Source organism: Thalassophryne amazonica, chromosome 3, assembly GCF_902500255.1.
Source record: "Thalassophryne amazonica chromosome 3, fThaAma1.1, whole genome shotgun sequence".
NCBI classification, from domain to species: Eukaryota; Metazoa; Chordata; class Actinopteri; order Batrachoidiformes; family Batrachoididae; genus Thalassophryne; species Thalassophryne amazonica.
In genome coordinates, this window is record NC_047105.1 from 41,815,217 (window position 1) to 41,839,437 (window position 24,221).

The following is a 24,221-nucleotide window of genomic DNA, read 5'->3' on the forward strand; positions in this document are numbered from 1 at the left end:
AAACATTTGAGTCAGACAGACAAAAAAAAGCCAGGGGGGGGGGGGTAAATAAATAAAAATCAAGTGCCTCATAATTGCTTATAGCAAATGCTAATTACCATCAAATCCAGTAAACTATTAACCAAACTTGAGAATGTTACACTGCTTATGATGTAAACACATCACATGCATCCTTTATACCAGTGTGTTACCAACCCTCCAAACTGATTTGCACTTTACAAGATTAAAAAAAAAAAAAAAAGAGGAGGAGTCAGAGATAACTTTAGTGCAGCAGGTAACAGAATATTTACAGAGGAATCCTGCAAATGGTGATACAAGCACCAAATTCAGAACAAATTGAGAAACAAAAAAAAAACGATTGGCCACTTGAATTTTTAACAGGCAGCCAGGTAGAAGTCAATTGAGGAATTACACAGGGGTCAAAATTAAAAGACACTCCAATCATATTGAAAAATACACCACATTATATATCTGATCAGAGAGATTTCCAAAAAGGTATAGTTTGGACAATCTGACTGAATGTTATGGACTTACGGAGCAAAAACATTAAGAATGGTGAATTGGTAAAAAAAAGTGATAAATCAATGGCTGAGTTAACAGGGTTTTAAAAAGGAATAGTTTGCACCATCTGTCATGCTTAGTTATCATGTTACAGGGTAACATGTCACATATAAAATCAAAAAATAATATAAATAATATAAAATCCTGACCTTTAATTTGCAGATTAAGCATTCAACAGTTAAACTATTCCATTTATTAATCCGATTAGCTCAACCAATAATTTGCACCGTTTACCAAAATTGGAGCAACTTTAACCTTTGACCCCTGGACAAACTGAAACTGACCTGTCACCATTCTTAATGTTTTTACCCCATTCGCTCTATTGACGTATCCCATAATCCCTTGCGCCCCAGAGAGTCGCTGCAGTCAAACAACAGAGAATCCACATGACAATTGTAAATGAATATTATACTACAAAAACATAATTTTTTATGCTTTTTGTCACATTAATAAAAGACTGCATGCATGATACCCTGAAAACTTGCTCAAACAATTATAACAAATAATCCGTGTCTGCTACGTTTAATCTGCGTGGAATTTAATAAGCGCAAACCGAATTTCAGACATATTATATATTAGTCTGGAACAAAGAGGACAAACAGTGTAGTAAAGAACAATAATCAAGATGTTAAAGAGCAAACTTCACTTTCCCCCAGAATGACATGATCACGGAGCGAGCGTAGCTCACAGCAACCCCCATTGAAAATAACGGAGAGACAACCTGTGATTCTCGCATGTTTACATAAAACAAATGCAATGACAATGTCTATAAACCAAGAGAATATATTCATGAGAGTTTTAGGCACAATATAAAAATAGTTTTATGTTGTGATGTTAATGGTGTTATCTGTGTGCAGCGGTTAAAGTGCAGCCCGATCAGAGTGTCTCAATGCAGTTCTCAATGTTACTGAGATCTCGCAGAGTGGCGACCTGTCCGAGGTCTTGCAGGATTTGAAACGTCAAAAGGGTGAATAACATTCAGTCACAGATTGTCCAAACTATACCTTTCTGGAATATTTATAATCAGACAAATAATGTGGTGTGGTTTTCAATATGATTGGAGCATCTATCAATTTTGATCCCTGTGTAATTCTTCAATTGACCCCTACCTGGTTGCTTATTGAAAATTCAAGTGGCCAATAACTTTTTTTAAATTTACGTCTAAAAGGAGTATTTGTGCCATATTTGGTGCTTCTATCACCATTTGCAGGATTGTTTCAGTTATCTGCTGCACTACTTTAAGCATATCCCCAGTTTATGCAAATTGTGAGCAAGCATTTTCCCTTTAGTAAAGAAACAGTGCATTTTAAATTCGACAAACACATTTTACCAAAGATAATCAGCCCTCTCTTTAGCTGACACCCTGTTATTGAGCGGTGGCGTGGTGATGCCAACCGGGTACCTTTCTGCTTGGATCAGGTGTCAGGGTTGAAGAACCAAGTTAGACTCAAGTAAAATACCCCATTAAAGTAGGATAAGTGTTGAAACTAAATAAAAACTCTTAAAGTGCTTCTGGTTCTCTGTCAAACTGCTGCTAGGCAAGCTGTAGTGTTTGTGTAAATGTATGAGTGTATCAGCGAATGTTGCTGCCTTCTCCTTTTCAAACAGTCATTTCTTTCAGCTGCTGTTGTGTTCCACTGCAACGTAGCCAAGCCCATCACTGTCCAGAGTACTGCGGTGGAGAATACGGCGGGGGAGCTGAAAAACAGAAAAAATTTAAAAACAGTCAATTCCTCAGTATATTGCTGTGAATATGACAGAAATAACTTAAAGCTGCAGTGTGCAAGATTTAGTGTCATCAAGTGGGGAGGTTCCAGGTTGTATTATACAGTCGCTGGTTACAGTTTTGTTTTCCTTCACTTTCTCTCTTCTTTGGCAACAGGGATTCATGCTCATTTGCCTTCTCTTGCGATAACAAGTATGATTCTCTATTTCACAAAAAAATGGGGGTTCGCAAACTTAGCAGCATGCACGAGCAACCAGTAGGAGAGCAACCACCAAGCCCACCAAGCAACCACAGCCCCGCAGAGGGCTCTGAGCTTGGTTTGTCACACCCATGTGTGAAATATAATACCATATTACAGTGCAGGCAGCAACTAGCATTTTGTTAATAATTGCCAGTCCTGAATTATGGCCTGCTTCGTTTAGGTCCCGTGTCTGAGTACAGTTTGACAAACGGCCGGGCTTTTAATCATGGAAATACGGTACCCACTTTCCTTGAATTGGCAAACATCAGTGCTGAACTTCACTTCGTACCTCTGTTACTGGGCACACCCAGACTGATCTGTCCGGTACATGCGAGGGGTTTTTAAAATGGGAATATATTGTGATGGGGTGGGACATTCTGTCCGATGTGAGCGAAAATCCATTATATACGGTGTTTATCACATGGAAAACCATACAAGAGCACTGGAGCTGTTGCTTTTGTCCGGTGAGTGTGAACATCCAGTTAATATGATGATAGCTTAGGTGAGTTTTACTGTAAATAAACTCTGGGATTCAAGAAAATTCTCATGCCTGCTTTGAGTATAATGCCCATGTGTTGCAAATCATAAGATTCAAAACAATCTCATCTAAATTTCTGGCATATATTTGTAGGGTATAAAGAAATAATTTGGCACAATATAAAATGTGTTAGAAAATTCTTCGAATTTGTATTGAAAATACACCTTTATTCATGTGGATGAACTGTTTTGGTGCTATAAATGAGATCACCAAAGTGTTTGGGTCACAAAAACAGTGTAATATATGAATAAAATTGTGGATCCGTGTATAATAAATGTCCAAAATGAAAGTATGTCAAAATTGCATATTGAGTGAAAATGCTGTCAGCCACTGCATATTAGCATTCATATCCATCACCGATGTTCACTTTTAAAGCCAGAAATAACTGGTGGAGAGGCACTGCTGAACTTCTTGAAATAGAAAAGTGTCTATTCTTTATGTTCGACACTATGTTCTGTCAGTGAGAATGTTGCACTGAACATTACAAAGTCTCAGACAGAGTTGTTGAAACAGTAATTGAAAAACAATAAAGGCAGGTTTTCAAATTAAAAAGCCACAGTAATAAGAAGCTTCTTGAAGTTTAGTTTCGTAAACTATGTAATGGTGCCCTGACACTTGCACGATTTGATCCGCGTACTTGCACGGACATCGTCATGACTATCCCACCCGCTGTTTTCCAAGATGGACGTTGTGCTTTGTTCCACTGGCTGCCACGTATTGTTCGCTGGATGCTGTGTATATAAAATAATTATTTTGCAGCAGATTAATCATTTTCTGTCCGAGTTGGCTCTTGAAAATGGCTCTAATCACAGAGGAGCACTTCAGCTGCTGCTTTGTGCATAATAAGGTGGAGAATGTATTTGGAGCCGTCTAAAAAGGTACTCATTTGTCATTTTTACATTGTCATGGCTTGGTAAAACAGTTGCATGTTCTTTCCTTCTTGTGTGCAGCTATACAAGTATGTTTATGATAGATTTAACATCTCGTTATAATAGTTCAGGTGAGCTGCGCTCTGATGCATTGCATTGACGCAGTCACTTGCACTCTCACTGCGTTTTTGAATTGTTTGCGTAATATTCATGTGAAGTTCATGTAATTAATGTGTGATGGAGGTTTTGAACATTTCTAAATTTTCTTTGCGCACTTGCATGAAGCTGTGCACAGTTTACACTGGTTTACAATGAGTTTGAGAAGAGTTTACTCCCGTGCATGGCAGAGTGCGTGCAAGTGCAATGATCAAAGTCATGCAAGTGTCAGGGGGCCTTAAGAGTAAGTACACCTCTATGTACATCCCACCTTTAAACACAGCCTACATACGACCATCCATGAAAAACCAACATAAACTCCCAATTTTCTATAGGAATACAAACTTCCTACAGGAACTGCACCAGTGTATTAAAATCTGATGAACTCTGATGCACCAGATCAATCCAAAAAGCAACACTTCTTAATTTTTAATCATACTCCATAGACCTGCCTGTCACCTTCTGAACATTGCCATCTGCTGGATGGACGATGGTATACATTTAATACATTAAATGTGATGTTATAAAAAAAAAAAAAAAATCTAATTTAATAAATAAAAATCAATGTATAAAAGTATTAGGACAACCAAACATTTTCCCTGCTGCTGTAATTCTAATCAAAATGTAAAGTTACTGTCATAATTAGGAAGCTGTGGAGCCCAATGTTGCAAAGTGAATTTAAATAATCATCCTGCTGTCCCTTAAAGCCTTACCCTGACTGTATATAGGATCTGTCACTGGATGTGGAGGATAAGGCCCAGGCTGCATCACTGGATACTGGGGTGCCACTGGGTAGGCTGGATGCGGATATGCTGAGTGTCCTAGGGGTTTTCCGTAGGGATCATACATGGGCTCCACTGGGTAGCTGGCCATTGCGATCTGCTGAACTGTTGATCAAACACACAAATGGCTGTGAAGAAGACTACAACCCTTGGGTTTGCCACTAAATCATGCAGACAAAGACAGACGCTTTCACCATCATATGGTGTCCTTCCCCTCTGCTGCCGTCTCTGGTAGAGGTAGCAGCAAGAGCACATGAAGCAGCACACCATGGTTGCAATGATCGCAACAAAGAGGAGAATGGAGGAGGCGATTCCAGCTAGAGTAGTGGGGCTGTAAACAACAGAAAGAAGCTGGCGTTACTCTCTTTTTAGAACCCCAAATCAGAATTTTTTCTTGGGGACGACATGGAAAATACAAAATACAAAAAAAAAAAAAAAATTAAATTTAGTGATTCTTACACAGACTTATTTTACTGCTGACTGCATGATCCCAAGATGGTGTTTTTTCCTAGTGAGCTTCATTTCATTTATTAATATACATCAATTCCTACATTTCATACAGTTGTATGCAAACGTTTTGGCATCGCTGATAATTTTCACAATTTTCCTTTATAAATCATTGGTTGTCTGGATCAGAAATTTCAGTTAAATATATCACAACAGACAAACACACTGATACAGTGAGGAAAATAAGTATTTGAACACCCTGCGGTTTTGCAAGTTCTCCCACTTAGAAATCATGGAAGGGTCTGAAATTTTCATCTTAGGTGCATGTCCACTGTGAGAGACAATCTTAAAAAAAAAAAAAAAAAAAAAAAAAATCCGGAAATCACAATGTATGATTTTTTTAAAATAATTTATTTGTATGTTACTGCTGCAAATAAGTATTTGAACACTTGTGAAAATCAATGTTAATATTTGGTACAGTAGCCTTTGTTTGCAATTACAGAGATCAAACATTTTCTGTAGTTTTTTTTACCAGGTTTGCAGACACTGCTCCACTCCACTCCTTCATACAGATCTCTAGATCTTTCAGGTTTGGAGTTTCAGCTCCCTCCAAAGATTTTCTATTGAGTTCAGGTCTGGAGACTGGCCAGGCCACTCCAGGACCTTGAAATGCTTCTTATGGAGTCCCTCCTTAGTTGCCCTGGCTGTGTGTTTGGGGTCATCGTCATGCTGGAAGACCCAGCCATGACCCATCTTCAATACTCTTGCTGAGGGAAGGAGGTTGTTTGCCAAAATCTTGCAATACATGACCCCATCCATCCTCCCTTCAATACGGTGCAGTCGCCCTGTCCCCTTTCCAGAAGAGCACCCCCAGAGTATGATGTTTCCACCCCCATGCTTCACGATTGGGATGTTTTCTTGGGGTTGTTCTCATCCTCTAAACATGGTAAGTCCAAAAAGCTCTATTCTGGTCTCATCTGACCACATGACCTTCTCCCATGCCTCCTCTGGATCATCCAGCCAAAGTGGCAGGCCAAGAAATAGCTCAGATAAGCTGAAGCGAAGGATGGTAAGAACAGTCAGAGTCAACCCACAGATCTGCTCCAAAGACCTACAACATGATCTTGCTGCAGACAGTGTCTGTGCATCATTCAACTATACAGCACACTTTGCACAAGGAGATGCTGTACTGCAGAGGAAGCCTTTTCTGTGTACACGCCACAAAGAGTCACTTGAGGTATGCTAAAGCACATTTGGACACGCCAGCTTCGTTTTGGAACAAGGTACTGTGGACTGATGAAACTAAAATTGAGTTATTTGGACACAACAAGGGGTGGTATGCATGGCTGAAAAAGAACAGCATTCCCATAAAAACACTTGCTACCTACAGTAAAATTTGGAGGTGGTTCCATCATGCTGTGTGGCCAGTGCAGGTACTGGGAAACTTGTTAAAGTTGAGAGTCACATGGATTCCAGTCAATATCAGCAGATTCAGAGAACAATGTTCATGAATCAGTGACAAAGCTGAAGTTGCGCCGGGGCTGGACCTTTCAACAAGACGATCCTAAACACTGCTCAAAATCTACTAAGGCATTCATGCAGAGGAACAGGTACAATGTTCTGGAATGGCCATCTCAGTCCCCAGACCTGAATATTATTGAAAATCTGTGGTTCTGATTTTAAGTGGGCTGTTCATGCTCGGAAACCAACAAACCCAAGATGTTTTGTAAAAAAGAATGGTCCAAAATACCTTCAACCAGAATCCAGACTGTCATTGGAAGCTATAGGGAGCGTTTAGAGGCTGTTATTTCTGCAAAAGCAGGATCTACTAAATATTGATGTAATTTTTTCCGTTGGGGTGCCCAAATTTATTCACCTGCCTAATTTTGTTTAGATAATTATTGCCCAATGTCTGTAAATCCTATAAACTTCATTTCACTTCTTAAATATCACTGTCTGCTATATGATACAGTATATTTAACTGAAACTGCTGATCCAAACAACCAATGATTTATAAAGGAAAATCCTGGAAATCATCAGGGGTGCCCAAACTTTTACATACAACTGTACCAATAAATAAAAACTTGGGATGCTAAAGCATTTACCACTTTGTAATGTTGGCATTCTTTCTCTGAAGACATTTTGGCAGGGAGGCCAGGGAAGTCGACACTGCTTCTGGACAAGGTTAACATAAGGTTACGTTTTGTACAGTTAAGTTTTAAGAGGCACTTGTGAATGTAACTCCATGTTTGCCAAAGTATTGCCAATGTGGTTATATCACCCATTGATGAATGACTGCACTTGATACAGTGCTGTCTGAGGGGATGGAGATCCCAGGTGTTCAGCTTCGGCTAGCACCCCTGCCCTTTATGCACTGAAATTCCTTCAATCATTTAATGATATTATAGAATGTAGAGGGAGAAATATGGAAATCCCTTCCAATCTTTGTTTGAGGAACATAGTTTTAAAACATTTTAATTTTCTCACATTTGGTGACAAACTGGAGGTCCATCTACGCTCCTCAAAGACTTACCCTTTAGTATATACTGTTTTTGTATCAAATCATGATTACAATCACCTCTTGACATCACTTGTTTGAAACATTATTTAAATCTCATTACTGACCCTAAATTGCCTTGTGCCAACTTTTTTGTATGTTGCAAGCCTGAGAAAACATGAAATACCTTTGGTTCATACTGTCTACAATGAAACAGAAGTCTAAGTAAATGTAAGAATCACTTTTTTATTGTCTTTTTCCATAATATCAGAGCTTTTCCTGATTTGGGGTTGTATTTTATCTTCCCTCATGTTAATCAATATTGCTGTAAATCCCATCTGAATGAATGGCACTATATGTCTGTCAGATTTCATCACGTTATAATCTCAATAAAACAACAAATCCTACATTTCATTTCAGCTTCTACTACCCACTAATCTCATCCCTTACTGGCTTAATAAGTGGCTCAGTCCTGGGGGGGGGGGGGTTATGGATGGTTTCCAGTAGTGTGGAGGAAAACTGCCATCCTGCACAGTCTCAGGTTGAAGGACGCTTCGCACAACATTAGCACGATGCCTCACAGGGGATTTTCTAATTAACAACACCTGAATGGAGCTGATGTGATAAAACTAATAAAAAGATATTACACTGCGGGGAGCAAAGCAGAGTTTGACCAGTCCAGCCAAGAGGCTATGGGAACAAGTCAGTGCACTGATGTCTGCACTTCAGTCTTTGAGCTCAAACTGGAAAAACAGAAAGTGTTGTGATGGTGGCCAATGTACTGTACAAGATTTCCATGTGTTCCCATGTGGGCCTTTATTTCCCCCATTTCGATAGACAGAAGATACTGTATTCATCCCCAAGGGGAAATTCAGATATCCAATAGCTCGTACATAAAAAAAAAAAAAAAACGAAACATCTGCTTACAGACATCACAGTATATATGAATAAAATTAAAGTGCTACATAATGTAAGCAAGGAAAAAAAATAATGCAAGCCCAAAATCTCTGGTAAAATAGATAAATTTGCTAAAATTAAAAATTACAGGGAGGTTGCAGTGGTATCAAGAGGCATTAAAAAGTCTAATGACAGTGGGAACAAAGGACAAGTTCAAATTTTTTATTACAAACAACCTCAAGTCAATAAAACATTGTTGGCAATCACGCCTCTGAGTTCTTATCACTGACAATTACATTGTTTGTGAGAAATCCTCTTTTCAAAAAAAGTGCTGATAAGAAAACATGGGGCACCAGAACGGGCGCTCCAAAAGAAATCAAAGCACATTTATCGGAATCTAAAAAAAGGCTTTTCTGTATGATTATTTATATATTGATGGCTTTCTACATTTACTATAAACCACATGCACAGTCAAACTGACTACAGCTAGCTTCTAAAACTGCTGAAGGGATATCAAATAGCATCGGAGGGGTGGGGGCGAAACCAAACAAAAACAAATGCATGAAGCTGGACATATTTCTTCAGACATTTTGTACTAACATGTTAATGAATGCAAGAGCAAGTTGTGATCTCTATCTCATTACTATTTTGAGCACACAGTGGATTTTTAACTCCAGGTGAAGCAGGCCAAAGTAGATCTCCTGCCCAGATGATATGATTTAGCCTGTTTTATACCCTGGGTATATTCTAGGCTATTCTGCAGGGTATGACTGTTCCTATTTCTTATTTCAAACAAAATATACCCCAGGGTATAAGCCATCCTGGACTATTTTATACCATGGGTAACAACTCAAGGTATACCCCCTGCCCAGACTATACCCAGGGTTAAAGTATCTTAGCCTGTTTTATATCCTGGGGTGTATTTTAATAATAATAACCTTTATTTAACCAGATCACTCATTCAATTTTCAATTTATTTTTCATTTATATAGCGCCAAATCACAACAGAGTTGCCTCAAAAAGCGCTTCACACAGGTAAGGTCTAACCTTACCAACCCCCAGAGCAACAGTGGTAAGGAAAAACTCCGTCTGAGGAAGAAACCTCAAGCAGACCAGACTCAAAGGGGTGACCCTCTGCTTAGGCCATGCTACAAACAAATTACAGAACAATTCACAGATAAATATACAAGAAATGCTGTTGGCGCACAGGACAGAAGGATCGCCAACACGAATACAACTCCCATCTCTGGATGGAGCTGCACCTTAAACAGAGAGAACAGAATCAAGCATCAGAAAGACTAAAAATACTGTATAATTTGCCAGCATTAAACAACAAGAAAAATAGAACTTCACTAAAAGACCCAGAATGTAGGTAAAGTTGAGGCCGCAGCCCACTCCAAATACTAATAAATGAATTAAAAGAGTAAAAAGAGTAAAACAAAACTGTACCAGTATGTTAGCCATATGAAAGGGAAAATAAGTGTGTCTTAAGTCTGGACTTGAAAATCTCCACAGAATCTGTTTTATTGACTCGGAGATCATTCCACATAACAGGGGCACGATAAGAGAAAGCTCTGTGACCCGCAGACTTCTTATTCACCTTTGGGACACAAAGTAGTCCTGCACCCTGAGAACGTAAAGCCCGGGCCGGTACATAAGGTTTAATTAGGTCAGCTAGGTAGGGAGGTGCCAGTCCATGAATAATTTTATAGGTTAGTAGCAGAGCCTTAAAATCTGATCTCACTGGGACAGGAAGCCAGTGAAGGGATGCCAAAATGGGTGTAATGTGGTTGTACTTTCTGCTTCGTGTCAAAAGTCTGGCTGCAGCATTTTGAACCAATTGGAGACCCCTAATGCTAGACTGCGGTAAACCAGAAAATAGAACATTGCAGTAGTCCAATCTAGAAGAGATAAACGCATGGATCAGGGTCTCAGCATCAGCCATAGACAGGATGGGACGAATCTTCGCTATATTTTGCAGGTGGAAGAAAGCAGTCCTAGTAATATTTCTAATGTGGAGGTCAAAGGACAATGAAGGATCAAAAATTACCCCAAGTGTGATGTATGACACACGAGCCAAGGTTGAGCGTTAACTGGTCAAATTGATGCCGATGTCTCACTGGACCGAGAACCATCATTTCAGTCTTATCAGTGTTTAAAAGTAGGAAGTTTCTAGACATCCAACTTCTCACTGCTGCAAGGCAATCTAAGGATTTTATGTGAACGAGATTACCAGCAGTTATCGGCATGTATAACTGAGTATCTGCATAGCAGTGAAAGGTAATCCCAAAACGCTGCAATATGTGCCCAAGGGGTGCTATATAAAAGGGAGAAAAGCAGGGGGCCTAAGACAGACCCCTGTGGAACCCCAAATTTCATGTCACTAAGGTTAGAGGTAGTGTTACTGTACAAAACACAGCAAGAACAACTGGTCAAGTATGATGTCAGCCATGCAAGGGCACTCCCAGTAATCCCAAAATGATTTTCCAGCCTTGTATGGCCTTGCCTTGCAATGTGGAGCGCCTTGGGGCAACTGTTTGTTGTGATTTGGCGCTATATAAGAAAAAAGTTGATTGACTGATAGTCTACAAGCTGCCGTGACACCACTTTTTCCAGAATTTTAGAGAAAAATTATAGATTTGATATCGGCCGATAGTTTTTCAATACACTAGGGTCAAGATTAGGTTTCTTAAGTAATGGTTTAATCACTGCAGATTTGAAACATTTAGGAACAGATCCAGAAGTTAAAGAAAGATTAATAATTTTCAGCACAGTCAGCCCAAGAGTGGGCCACAGGTCCTTAAACAGTTTTGTTGGTATAGGATCAAATAAACAAGTTGTGCTTTTTGTTGACATTACGAGATTTGTCAGCATGCCTAGTGAGATACTATCAAATTCTTTAAATCTAGGTAATACCTCAGTAGTGGCACCCACCTCAATAGCAGGGTGTAGTGGCTGGGTTAAGGCATGCTGGGATATGTTTAACCTAATGTCTTCTATTTTCTTCCCAAAGTAATCCAGGAAATCTTGTCCTTTAAAAGGAGCTCGAACTACAGGTGGTTGTCCATGCATAAGTGTTGCCACCATGTCGAACAAGAACTCTGAATTATGCTTGTTTTTGTTGATCAAATCAGAGTAGTAGGTCCGCTTTGTAGTCAATAATGCATGCTTATAGTCTATGATAGCATCACGCCATGCAAGGTGAAATACTTCTAATTTTGAACGACGCCATTTCCCTTCTAGACCTCTTGATTTATGCTTGAGGTCACGCAGATAATCATTGAACCAAGGTGACTGTGATTTGGGGGAGCGTGGTTTTAACAGAGGTGGTGCAATCATGTCGAGTATAGTTTTAAGCACTGAGTTTAAACTATCCACAAGTCTGTCTACTGATTGGGTATTTGTCAGATGTGAAGCTAAGACATCAGGCAGTCTAGCTTGGAGTTCAGTCTTAGTTGAGGGGTTGATGCATCGCCGTAATGATATACAAGGTTGTTGTTCCAATAAACACGGCAGCTAAACTGTAAACTTAAGTGAGTGATCAGACACCACTGATGTAAGAGGCAAGATGTCAATATTCATGACAATTTCCATAAATGATTTGCAGAGAAGATCAGAAGGCTTATTTATATGAATGTTAAAGTTACCAATGATCAGAATGTTATCTACACTAGTTGACAAGTTAGAGATGAACGCACCAAATTCATCTAAGAATTCAGAATATGGGCCAGGAGGCTTATATACAGTGACAAAGTAATACGACTGATTTTTATTCTTCTGACCTTGGCAATGTGTAATATCCTGAGCAGAGCGGATAATGAGATGCTCAAACGAGTTATATTTGTGACCCCCAACAGCTAATAAGCTAAACTTAGATTTATAAATAAGAGCAACACCCCCGCCTTGCTTCGCATCACGTCCCTCGTGATGCGAAGCAAGGTGGGGGTAAAATAGTTTGATCCCATTGGGATCGAAAACTATTTTGCAAGGCCTGGCCAAGAAAGGCAGCAGCACACGTCACGATGGTCAGAATGACATCATCATGACAGCATTAATAATAAACAGAATACAAATAAATAAATAAACAAACCCCATCTTGGCCATAGTAAAGTGTAGCAATGAAAACTCATAACTTTCAGATCTCTGAAGTAAACTGGATCAATAGGTCGGAACCAGCCCAAGAAGAGTCTTGTAAACCAGAGTCATCCAGTGTGTATATCGCCTTATGGTCAAAGAGGGCATGCCAACTTTGACATACAACTTGCAGTGGTGGGAGAGGCAGCTACAACCAGTGATTAATCTAAAGACACAAGCGGGGTCAAAGACCGTAGACAACTGGTTGAAGCACACATATACATGACATCGCTGTAGTCCAACAAGGGCAGGAAGGTGGCAGTTATTAGAAGCTTCAGAGCACTTAAGGAAAAACATGACTTATTTCTATATTATTTCTTTCCATTTTAAGGTTCTGCTACTAACCTATAAAATTGTTCACTGACTGGCACCTCCCTACTTAGCTGACCTAATTAAACCCTACGTACCGGTGCGGGCTTTGCGTTCTCAGGGTGCAGGACTACTTTGTGTCCCTAGGGTGAATAAAAAGGCTGTGAGTCACAGAGCTTTCTCTTATGATGCAACTGTCCTGTGGAATGATCTCCCTGCGTCAAAAAGTCAGATTCTGTAGAAAGTCCAGACTTAAGACGCTCTTATTTTTCCTTTCGTATGGCCAGCATACTGGCATAGTATGTTACTATGTTTTTTACTCTTAAATTCATTTTAATAGGAAACAGAGCAGGCCGCGGCCCCAACTTTATCTAAATTCTGGGTCTTTCAGTGAAGCTTAGGGCTAGTGGCCGGTGATCACTTTAGTATTTCTTCTGTTTTGCTTGTTGCTTAATGCTGACAAATTACACTGTACTTATTGTCTGATGCCTAATTCTGTTTCTTTCTGTTTGAGGTGTGCTCCATCCAGAGATGGGTGTGGTGTGTGTTTTCTGAGGCCCTCCTGTCCTGTGCACTGGTAACATCTCCTGTATATTAATTTTGTGACTTGTTTGGTAATTTGTCTCAGTAGCATGGCCCAAGCAGAGGGTCACCCCTTTGAATCTTGTCTGCTTGAGGTTTCTTCCTCAGAGGGAGTTTCTCCTTACCACTGTCATCTGTGTTTGCTCTAGGGGTTGGTATGGTTAGACCTTATTTGTGTGAAGTGCCTTGAGGCAACTTTGTTGTGATTTGGCACTATATAAATGAAATGCATTAAATTCTATAAAGGAAACCTAATTTCAACCTTAATTTGGAGATGTATTTAAGATGGGCTTTGAAAGAAAGCTCCATATCAACAGTTAAATCCAAATACTTGTAACTGCTGACTAGCTCGAGAATATTACCTCGAGCAGTTTTAATTCATGGTATATTCTCCAAGGAAACAGGTAATTGAGAAAAACATTATTTTATATTTTTCTGCATTCAAGACTAGCTTGAATATCTCCGGTTCTGCACTACATCAAAAGTAGACTGCAAAAATTCAAATGTCTGTAACACTGAATTTGAACAACAATAGATTACAGTGTCATCACCGTAAAGATGGTAGGAGGCATTCGATAGGTTTACACACAAATCAATAATATAAATTCTGAACAAAAGAGGTCCTAAAAGTGAATCTTGAGGAACATATTTTGTTACCTCAAGGAAGGTGGAATTAGCACCAGCCATATGAATGCGCTGTGTCCACAAACCAAGAGGCAGCATGTGTACAGACACCATGTTTGTAAAGAATGTCTAACAAGAGACTGTGATCCACACTATGGAATACCTTTGAAAGATCAAGAAATAGTGCAACACAAAACATTTCAGAATCCAATGCCTCAAACACATCATTTAAAACTTTTAGAATGGCAGTAACAGTACTATGTTGCTTCCTGAAACAAAACTGAAAAGGGTTTAAGATAGTCCTTTATCTGATCATAGCCCAACTTTTCAAAGTTTACCAAAATGCAGAATTTTGAGGTAGGTCCATGTTCACATTTGAAGGTTCACCTCCTTTTAGCAGAAGGACAACAAAAGCAGATTTCCAGACATTGGGGAGTTTGTTTGTGCTTAGACTCAAATTAAAAAATAGTAGATAGTAGTTTAAATTTAACCAGGTTAGTCCCTTTGAGATCGAGATCTCTATTACAAGGAAGATCTGGACAATTATAAAGTTTCCAATCAACCTAACCTGCATGTCTAGATGTGGGAAGAAGCTGGAGCATCCAGATGGAACCCATGCAGACACAGAAGAACATGTAAACTCCACACAGATCACAGGTGAGAATGACCTTCTTGCTGTGAGGCAACAGTGCTAACCACTAAGCCACCGTTCTGGGGTAAACTCAGATATTTCTATTTCTTAGCCCAAAAGATAATCCAGGGTTTCAACCAACTAGGGTATTTTATACCATGGAGAATATTTTGGTGGGGAGATAATCTGACTTGTTACCACTGTCCTGTTGATGTTCATGTATAACTTCCAAAACACATACAAAAAGGGGGATTTATCACAAACAAGGCAACTATCAAGGTGCAGACAGCACTCAGAGGGTTAATTGCTAGCATTGTCAATTTGAGTAGGGTTGTAAAAAGTGGGTTCTCTTTCAAAGATACATTTTAGGATGGATGAAACATAATATTGGCCATTATTATAATTCTTTTTTATATAAAAGACAACTCATTACACCTAAATTTCTTCCATGTGTCCAATTATGAATTTAATCCAACAATATACAATAAAGAGGCATTTTTTAATAAAGTTGCCTGGAGAGATTGGACAAAGGTTATAACAACCAAAGTTCTCATTTGACATTTTCATGTCAACTGTTGTTTCATATCCATTTTGATGGTACACAGAGCTAAAATTCTTTATTTACACAGTAAATATGTATGTATGGGAGGCACTATCACGGCCTCTAAAAGGACAAAGTATTTATTTGCCTCCTTTATCAGACACAAAGGATACTTGATCTGGAAGCGAAACTTGGGAATGAGAATAAGAAGACTGACTCCTGGTGTCAAGTAATTATATAAATAAATAAATGCCTTAAAAATCCTGTTACGGCACTCACCTGAACTGGAAAAGCATGCAGCGTTTCTGCTCCCTTTCTGTGATCATCTTGAAGGCATCCATGCAACAGTAGCGTCGGTTGCAGTTCCCACAGCAGAACGTGATGAGAGGGCAGTCAAAACCATTGTGCCACGTGCCATTTTTGTCCACGTACCACAGACAGTCCTCATTTCCACTGACTGCAAACAGTCAAAGCAAAAAGTAAAGATAATCCATCCCACCTCACAGGTGTGCCATATCAAGATGCTGATTAGACAGCATAATTATTGCACAGGTGTGCCTTAGTCTGGCCACAATAAAAGGCCCCTCTAAAATGTGCAGTTTTATCACACAGCACAATGCCACAAATGTCACAGGTTTCGAGGGAGCATGCAGTTGGCATGCTGACTGCAGGAATGTCCACTAGAGCTGTTGCCCGTGAATTGAATATGTTCATTTCTCTACCATAAGCTGTCTCCAATTTGGCAGTACATCCAACCGGCCTCACAACACATGTAACCACACCAGCCCAGGACCTCCACATCCAGCATGTTCACCTCCAAGATCGTCTGAGACCAGCCACCTGGACAACTGCTGCAACAATCGGTTTGCAGTACCAAAGAATTTCTCCACAAACTGTCAGAAACCGTGTCAGGGAAGCTCATTCTCATCAGGGTCTCGAGCTGACTACAGTTTGTCATTGTAACTGACTTGAGTGGGCAAATACTGACATTTGATGGCGTCTGGTTGCTGATCAACTCTATGCGAAGGAGATGTGTTGTACTGCGTCTGGCAAATGGTGATCACACCAGATACTGACTGGTTTTCTGACAATTCCCTGCTCCCCCAATAAAGCAAAACTGCACATTTCAGAGTGGCCTTTGTGGCCAGCCTAAGGCACACCTGTACAATAATAATTTTCTCCCTCAAAATTCTACTCACAAGACCCCATAATGATGACAAAAAAAAAAGCTTTGAGATTTTAGCAAATTTATTAAAAATAAAAATATAAGAAATCACATGCACATAAGTATTCACACCCATTACTCAATACTTTGTTGATGAACCTTTGGCAGAAGTTACAGCCTCAAATCTTCTTGAATATGATGCTACAAGCTTGGCACACCTATGTTTAAGCAGTTTTGCTCATTCCTCTTTGCAGCACTTCTCAAGCTCCATCAGGTTGGGTGGGGAGCATCGGCGCACAATCATTTTCAGATCTCTCCAGAGATTTTCAATCGGATTCAGGTCTGGGCTCTGGCTGGGCCACTCAAGGACATTCAGAGTTGAAGCCACTCCTTTGATATCTTGGCTGTGTGCTTAGGGTGACTGTCCTGCTGAAAGATGAACTGTCGCCAAAGTGTGAGGTCAAGAGCGCTCTGGAGCAGGTTTTCATCCAGGATGTCTCTGTACATTGCTGCATTTATCTTTCCCTCAATCCTGACTAGTCTCCCAGTTCCTGCCACTGAAAAACATCCCCACAGTATGATGCTGCCACCACCATGCTTCAATGTAGGGATGGTGCCTGGTTTCCTCCAAACATGACACTGGCATTCATGCCAAAGAGTTCAATCTTTGCGTCATCCATCCAAGGAATGGGTATTGGGAGCCGGTTCCTTTCGGGTATCGTTAAGAAATTATTCGATCCACCAACATCAATAGCCTTTTTGCTTAATGATTCCCTTATTGGTCCTTCAGTGTGGCCGTTGTTTTTGGGGGTGTTTGTCAGGAAAATGATCATTTCTCTACAATGATTTCAGACCCTGCAGCGGGTCTGTAATCAACCGTTTCTGCAGCACGGCTTTGCTCTGAACCTTGAACCAATCAAAGCAGTGATTCGCAGTTCGAAGCAGTGCTTCGATCTGCTGCTTCGTTGGTTCATTGTTTTATTTCGCTTTATCTTAATTTTTCCCCACTAAAATCCTAAAGAGCATAAGTCTGAGTAATATTTACCTTTTTATGTTAAACCGACCTGTAATGGTCTTCTGAAACAGTTGATAGATGTATTTTGTAACTTAAAAACGGGACCAATGCTAACGCGTTAGCATGTCTATGGCATTTTCAATGTTTACCATTAAGCTGTTCGCATCTCAGCACGTTTGTGTGCATTTGTTTTCTGTATAATTAATGGCTCAGCATTCGTTGTTGTAAAAGAGTCAACTTGTAATTTTATTTAAAATGTATTTTTATTCATATATTAACCCTCTGGGGCCGACGCTGCCGTATATGACAGCTAAGACCAAGCTTTACTAACTTATAAATAACTTTTTAATGATACGAGATAGAAACTTACTTTTTTTTTTGCTGAAAAGTTAACTCTGTGGACGTTCGAGCCAGCCATCGTCCATCTTTGTACTCCTCATAGAAGCTGTGTGATGACGTGCGTAATGTTAGTGTCCAATCGGAATTTGTTCACCGTCACATGGTTTTCCAAAATTCAATCGTAGAGCAGATTTCCCTCACGTGAAAAGCCAAAGAGCGTTTTCAGGAGCGATATGTTGTTAGTTGGCCCGTTTGAATAGCCCCCTGGGTGCTCCAATGAGTACATACTATTACTACATACTCAGTGTGCCCTGCGCCATTACGCACAACGATCAGTGAAAGCAGGAGCAGACGGAGAGCCTCTGATGACAATGTCACGTGCTCAAACAAAGTGTGTAACTATCAGGATTGCTCCACTAGTTTGCATGTGAATGTTACTGGATAACTCTGTTGCTTTCTCTGCATAAAGCACTGTTTACCATATCAATGGACAACAAAACAGACTATTTTGTATATATTGTTCAAAATGTGCATTTATGTTTATTGTTTGAACCTTTTTGTTGTTCAGTCTTTCACACAAGACCTCAAATTACCTTTATAAAGTGTCAAAACAGTTGTTTATTATAGTTTGCTGTGTGTTTTGAATAAATGTATGTGGAAAATTATTTTTACTTATTTTTCGCTTTATTTTTTCCTTGCCTATTTTTGATTGTAAACCTTTATTACACTTATAAAACACAACAAAAACATATATATTCTGAATGCAAGAGACATAAAACTTAATTGTGGGATGCAGGGAGAGCTGTTAACAGCAATAATAAAACATTTATGCCAGGCGAGTGAACTGTCCAAAAACTGTCCTGTGAACACCTCGTGACTCTTACACCTCCACTTCATCCCTGTCTTAAGTTTAATGACAATTTGTTTTGTTCAAACCATATTTTCAACTTGTTAAATTCTTCAGTGATTTCCTCCAAAACCATCTGCCAAGCTAGAAAACTGCTGCATCCTAGTAAGAGCAGAATACTACTGCAATTAATTTGAGTAAGGAAAATTGTTTTTTTTTTTCCCCTCACCAAAATGGATGCTGCACTCACTGCAGTTTATTGTCTGGAATAGTCCCAGATTAAAGAGATTCTTGTATTCAAAAATTTTTGTGCGGGTGGTGTTGGGTAATTTTTAGTTTCAGCTTTTTTTTTTTTTTTTCACCACTTTCTTCCCTGAATATGTCAATCGTGAGTCATTTTTGTGTGGATTAAAGTTACTAAGTGGGACTCCTATCTTGCTGCGAGAAAGAAAAGAGAATTGTCCTCCGTTCTGTTCACAGCTCCAAACGCTGCGCCGCTCTCTGTCAAGTTAGAATGACAGAGTCCAGTTGGAATTAATAAATTCAAAGCAAAACGCTGTTTAAATTAATTGACACCTCTTTCCAAACGTTGTAATACAAACAAAACTGTAATAGATCAAAACGTATTTACCTCCCAAAATGAGACGTCCTGCGCTGACGTGCAGCAGCCAGCTGAGCTCAGCTGTACGGCGAGACGTTAATGCCAAAATGTCTGAAAGGAAATGCTTTTGACAAAAACTACAGATTTTGTTTATTTTTAATTTATGTCCAGAGATCAAGGATCCAGTGACCAATTTAAAATGTTGTTGACATAGAAAACCTGCAAAGCCTAGTTTTAGTACACAGAAAATTCACAAGAGGTATCAATAAGGGAATTGATAAGGAATCAGAATAAGCGGAATCGATAATGGCATCAATATCAATAAAATCTTATCAACATCAATCCCTAATCAGTCCAGAGAATTTTGTTTCTCATGGTCAGAGTCCTTCAGGTGCCTTCTGGCAAACTCCAGGTGGGCTGCCATATGCCTTTTACCAAGGAGTGGCTTCTGTCTGGCCACTCTACCATATAGGCCTGATTGGTGGATTGCTGCAGATTGTCGTCTTTTGGAAGGTTCTCCTCTGTCTATCGAGGAATGCTGGAGCACTGAGAGTGACCATCAGGTTCTTGGTCACCTCCTTGTTGGTGGATTGCTGCAGACTGTCATCTTTCTGGAACGTTCTCCTCTGTCTACAGAGGAATGCTGGAGCACTGAGAGTGACCTTCTGGTTCTTGGTCACCTCCTTGAATAAGGCCCTTCTTCCCCAATCACTCAGTTTAGATGGGTGACCAGCTCTAGGAAGAGTCCTGACGGATCGGAACTTCTTCCATTTACTGACGAGGGAGGCCACTGTGCTCATTGGGACCTTCAAAGCAGCAGAAATGTTTCTGTACCCTTCCCCAGATTTGTGTCTCAAGACAATCCTATCTTGGATGTCTGTAGCCAATTCCTTTGACTTCATGGTTTGTTTGTGCTCTGACATGCACTGTCAACTCTGGGATCTTATATGTAGCCAGGTGTGTGCCTTACCAAATCATGTCCAATCAACTGAATTTACCTCTGGTAGACTCCAATTAAACTGTAGAAACATCTCAAAGATGATCAGTGGAAAAAGGATGCATCTGAGCTCAATTTTGAGCTTCATGGCAAAAGGCTGTAAATAGTTATGTACATGTTACTTCTTTGTTTATTTTTAATAAATTTGCAAAAATCTAAAAACTTTTCACATATTATGGGGTACTATGTGTAGAATTTTGAGGCAAAAAAATAAATTTCATCCATTCTGGAATAAGGCTGTAACACAATGTGGAAAAATTGAAGCGCTGTGAATACTTTCCAGGTACGCCGCGTGCGTATGTATAGATAGATAGATAGATAGATAGATAAGTCACTGGCACTTCTTTATTTTTAACTTTCTTTCTTACTCCAGGCCAAGCCTTGTCAGAGCACATTATTCAAAATTCAAAGGCCGCTTATAGCAGAGGGTAAACGGTGATTAGAACTGAAGCAAGGTACATTTAAAAGACTTATGCAAAGCAAATCAATTTACACCCTTGATTATTTTTACAGCTATAAGAAGACGATCCAATCAAGATGGGATCAACTCTCTGAAAATCAGGTGAGAACATGCACACGTTTGTGGGTGATTCTTTAACTACGGGCACTATTAGCCTTGTAAATGTAATTTCCACCACACCATTGCCTTACAATATAAAGCGCCTTGGGGCAACTGTTTGTTGTGATTTGGCGCTATATACATGTGCTCTGATGTCACTGTTTATCTCCATAGAAACTACCCAAACAATCTTTCATACAAACTGTTTAGGGACATTACAGTGTTGTGGTGGAAATTACGGCAATAGTGTGGGACAACTACATTTTGTTAAAAAAAAATCACAACAGTTGTATGACACTGAATACCCCAATTATGTTTTGATTATTTTACTGATATTTTAAAACATTAGAAAAAAACATTTCTTTACCATTCATTTTTATCATTGAAGATCAAAAGTCTGGGTGTGGGACAAGAACAAAATGGCAATATGTGCATATAATGATGCTGAAAAAAGGTGAAAAAGTCATCATAGACTACCAGAACAAATTTCTTAACACACTTTCATTGTAAACATAACTATAAGTGTGAAATGTCCCCTTGTTTCTGTTTTTCATACAATATGATCAAAGGACATAAGTGCCCGTAGTCTAAGAATCACCCTTGTATAGGCTGCTAAAAGTCACATCGAGTTGTTCAGGTTATATGACGTTTTATACTATATATACTATACTTGACTAAACATAATATGCTGATAACCACATTTAAGCTCAAAGAGCTTCTGTTTCTGTCTGAATTTTTGAAATTTTGGTCTGTGATCCAGGATCAAGATTTATATCTATCTGCTTCTCAACCTCTTGAACTAATTATGGATAATGACATTTGAATACTGGGCCATCATGAAAAACACCGTTAATGATAATATTTCTTAGGGCACTGATTTTTTTTCTTTTTGGACTTTCTCTGCTGTGTGGGTTAGCTCTCAAACTGTTTGTCAAATCTCTTTCAAATGTACATTAAGTACAGTTAAATAAAATAAAAAAATAAAAAAAGACATAAATCAACAAGTTATACTAGACCGAGGTCAGAAGCTGACACACACACAAACACACACACTGCACTGAAGCAACTGCAATTTTTTCTTGCATACATAAAAAAAGAAGTTATTCCTAAATTTAAACCATCATAAGCTTGAATTAAATAAGCAGTTTCACTACAACAGTGTAGAAATATCAGAATAAGTTAAATGATTGTATTTTAACGTAGAAGTTTTGCAATAAGGTAAAAACCACTTTTTAAGAGCCAATCATTGCTGTTGCTGTAGTTGTACAGTACTGACAAACTAGGTGTCATTTATTACAAACAAAACATAGAAGCATCAGCTACATTTGAGAGGATGGAACAAATAAATATGGTATTTTGGACAAACTGTCTCTTTAAAACAACTGAAGTTGTCTCAGTCATCTAGTTTTTGGTGTAGAACAGTTTCAAACATTGCTTCTGTGTTTCATCATAAATAAAACACAAATCAACTAATACATTTGACAAGTTGGAACAAATGGAAATTTGACATTTTTCATTATTTGTTTCTTTAAACCAGTTGGCAACATACATGCATCTTCAACCGCTAATCTGGGATTGGGTTGCGGGAGTTCATAAAATAGCTGAAGCAATGTAATAGTCATTTAAATGTTGTTCGTGCAGAACAGTTTAAAACCAGAAAAACAAGCAAACAAAACATGTTGCAAATAAAACTAAGAAGCAAAATAAACATTTATGAAATTGGTACAAATTGGTCTTAAAAAAAAATCATCACTTTAAAGATGGTTTAGGCATTTTAATTATCCTTTGCTGCAGAAGAGTTTTAATCAATTTAAAAACCAATTTATGGCATATAAAATAGAGAAGCAGTTTTCTGAAAATCAAAATTTGGCATTTTCCTTGAAGACTGTCAAGTTAAACTAGTCTATAAACAGGAGTGTTTCTGGTGTATGTTGGTGTCGAACAGGTTAAACAGTTAAAACCACTTTACTGCTAACAAAACATAAAAGCAGTAAGTACATTTATTAAATAGGCACATCAATTTATTATCGGGCATTCACAGCAATTTCTCACTTTATAAAACATGGTTGGAGATTTTCGATGTCATGTGTTGGTGTAATACCAATTAAAACTTTTTTTTTTTAATTTTGCAAATAAAACACGTTTTAAAGAATTATCAGTTTAAGCAGTTTATAACTTTTTCTATGTACATTTTATTAAATTTAAACAATTTAATTCAATTTATCACTTTGTATAACATATTTGAAGTATTTCCGATGGTATGTGTTGGTGTAGAACTGTTTAAAACCGATTTCTGACAAATAAAAAAAGCAGTAGATATAAAATTTGTTTTTTTTTTTTCTTAAGATTTATAGGTTTAAACTAGTTTATGACATGGTTCAAGCTTTGTACATATTTGTTGGTGATAACAGCTTAAATCATATTTATTTATTGCAAATAAAACCGCAGTAAATCACATTTGAGAAGTTGAAATAAATCTAAACTTGGCATTTATGGTCACAAGGGTTGAAAATTACTTTTGCGCCAATGTACTAATCGATTAATCCAACTCTAACAGTAATGATCATTTTAACTACGCCAGAGTTGCGCCGGGCAGCGGTAAGCTAACGGTTTAGCTCCACAGGCCCAAAATAAACACAAGAAACCGCAGGGTGGTGACAGAAGAGAGGCAGGGAGGTACGTGAGAAGCTGTCGGTGAGCTGGGCCGTGAATCGCGGCCTGGACGGACAGTATTACGGTAATCTTACCCTGAGAGGTACAGAGAACGACGGTCAGCAGCGCCAAAGTCAACGCGCTAACAGACATGTTGCCCGTCCGAAACGTCGGCCTTAAAGCACACTGAGCGAGCACAGATTTAAATAATAATGCGTAACTAAATGTTGTTACGCATTATCCGGGCTCAGGAGCTGCAGGAGACGGGACGGCGTCACCGAGCGGTAATTTATCCGTACAAATGACACATCGAAGCGATGTGACGCCGTTCAAGCGGGACGGGGAGAATGCTGCATTCACGTACTGCGCGAAACGTCGGATTTAATCACTGCTACACGAATGAGCAGCTGCTGCGAAGAGCAACGGAGGCAGAGCCGTAGAAAATCCGAGGGAGGCCCCGGGCTGCAGTTTAATGACCCCCCCACCAACACAAAACGCACTTTTTTCTTAG

At 39.0% G+C, this 24,221-nt stretch overlaps 1 protein-coding gene across 1 annotated transcript; it reads right to left on the reverse strand.

The window, feature by feature from the left end:
- Positions 1 to 1,768: 1,768 nt before the first annotated feature.
- Positions 1,769 to 24,115, reverse strand: shisa4 (shisa family member 4). The gene is made up of 5 exons (XM_034166099.1): positions 23,806 to 24,115; positions 15,815 to 15,992; positions 5,068 to 5,204; positions 4,805 to 4,978; positions 1,769 to 2,259 (listed from the first exon to the last, which is right to left on the reverse strand). The coding sequence occupies exons 1-5, from the start codon at positions 23,861 to 23,863 to the stop codon at positions 2,219 to 2,221; spliced, it is 588 nt and encodes a 195-aa protein (XP_034021990.1). The 5' UTR covers positions 23,864 to 24,115; the 3' UTR covers positions 1,769 to 2,218.
- Positions 24,116 to 24,221: the final 106 nt, after the last annotated feature.

Coding starts and splice junctions, on each gene's coding strand:
- shisa4 (XM_034166099.1), bottom strand. CDS start 23,863: ATGTCTGTTAGCGCGTTGACTTTGGCGCTGCTGACCGTCGTTCTCTGT. Junction 15,993..23,805: donor CGTTCTCTGTACCTCTCAGG/GTAAGATTACCG, acceptor GACTGTTTGCAG/TCAGTGGAAATGAGGACTGT. Junction 2,260..4,804: donor AGATCCTATATACAGTCAGG/GTAAGGCTTTAA, acceptor TCTGTTTTTCAG/CTCCCCCGCCGTATTCTCCA.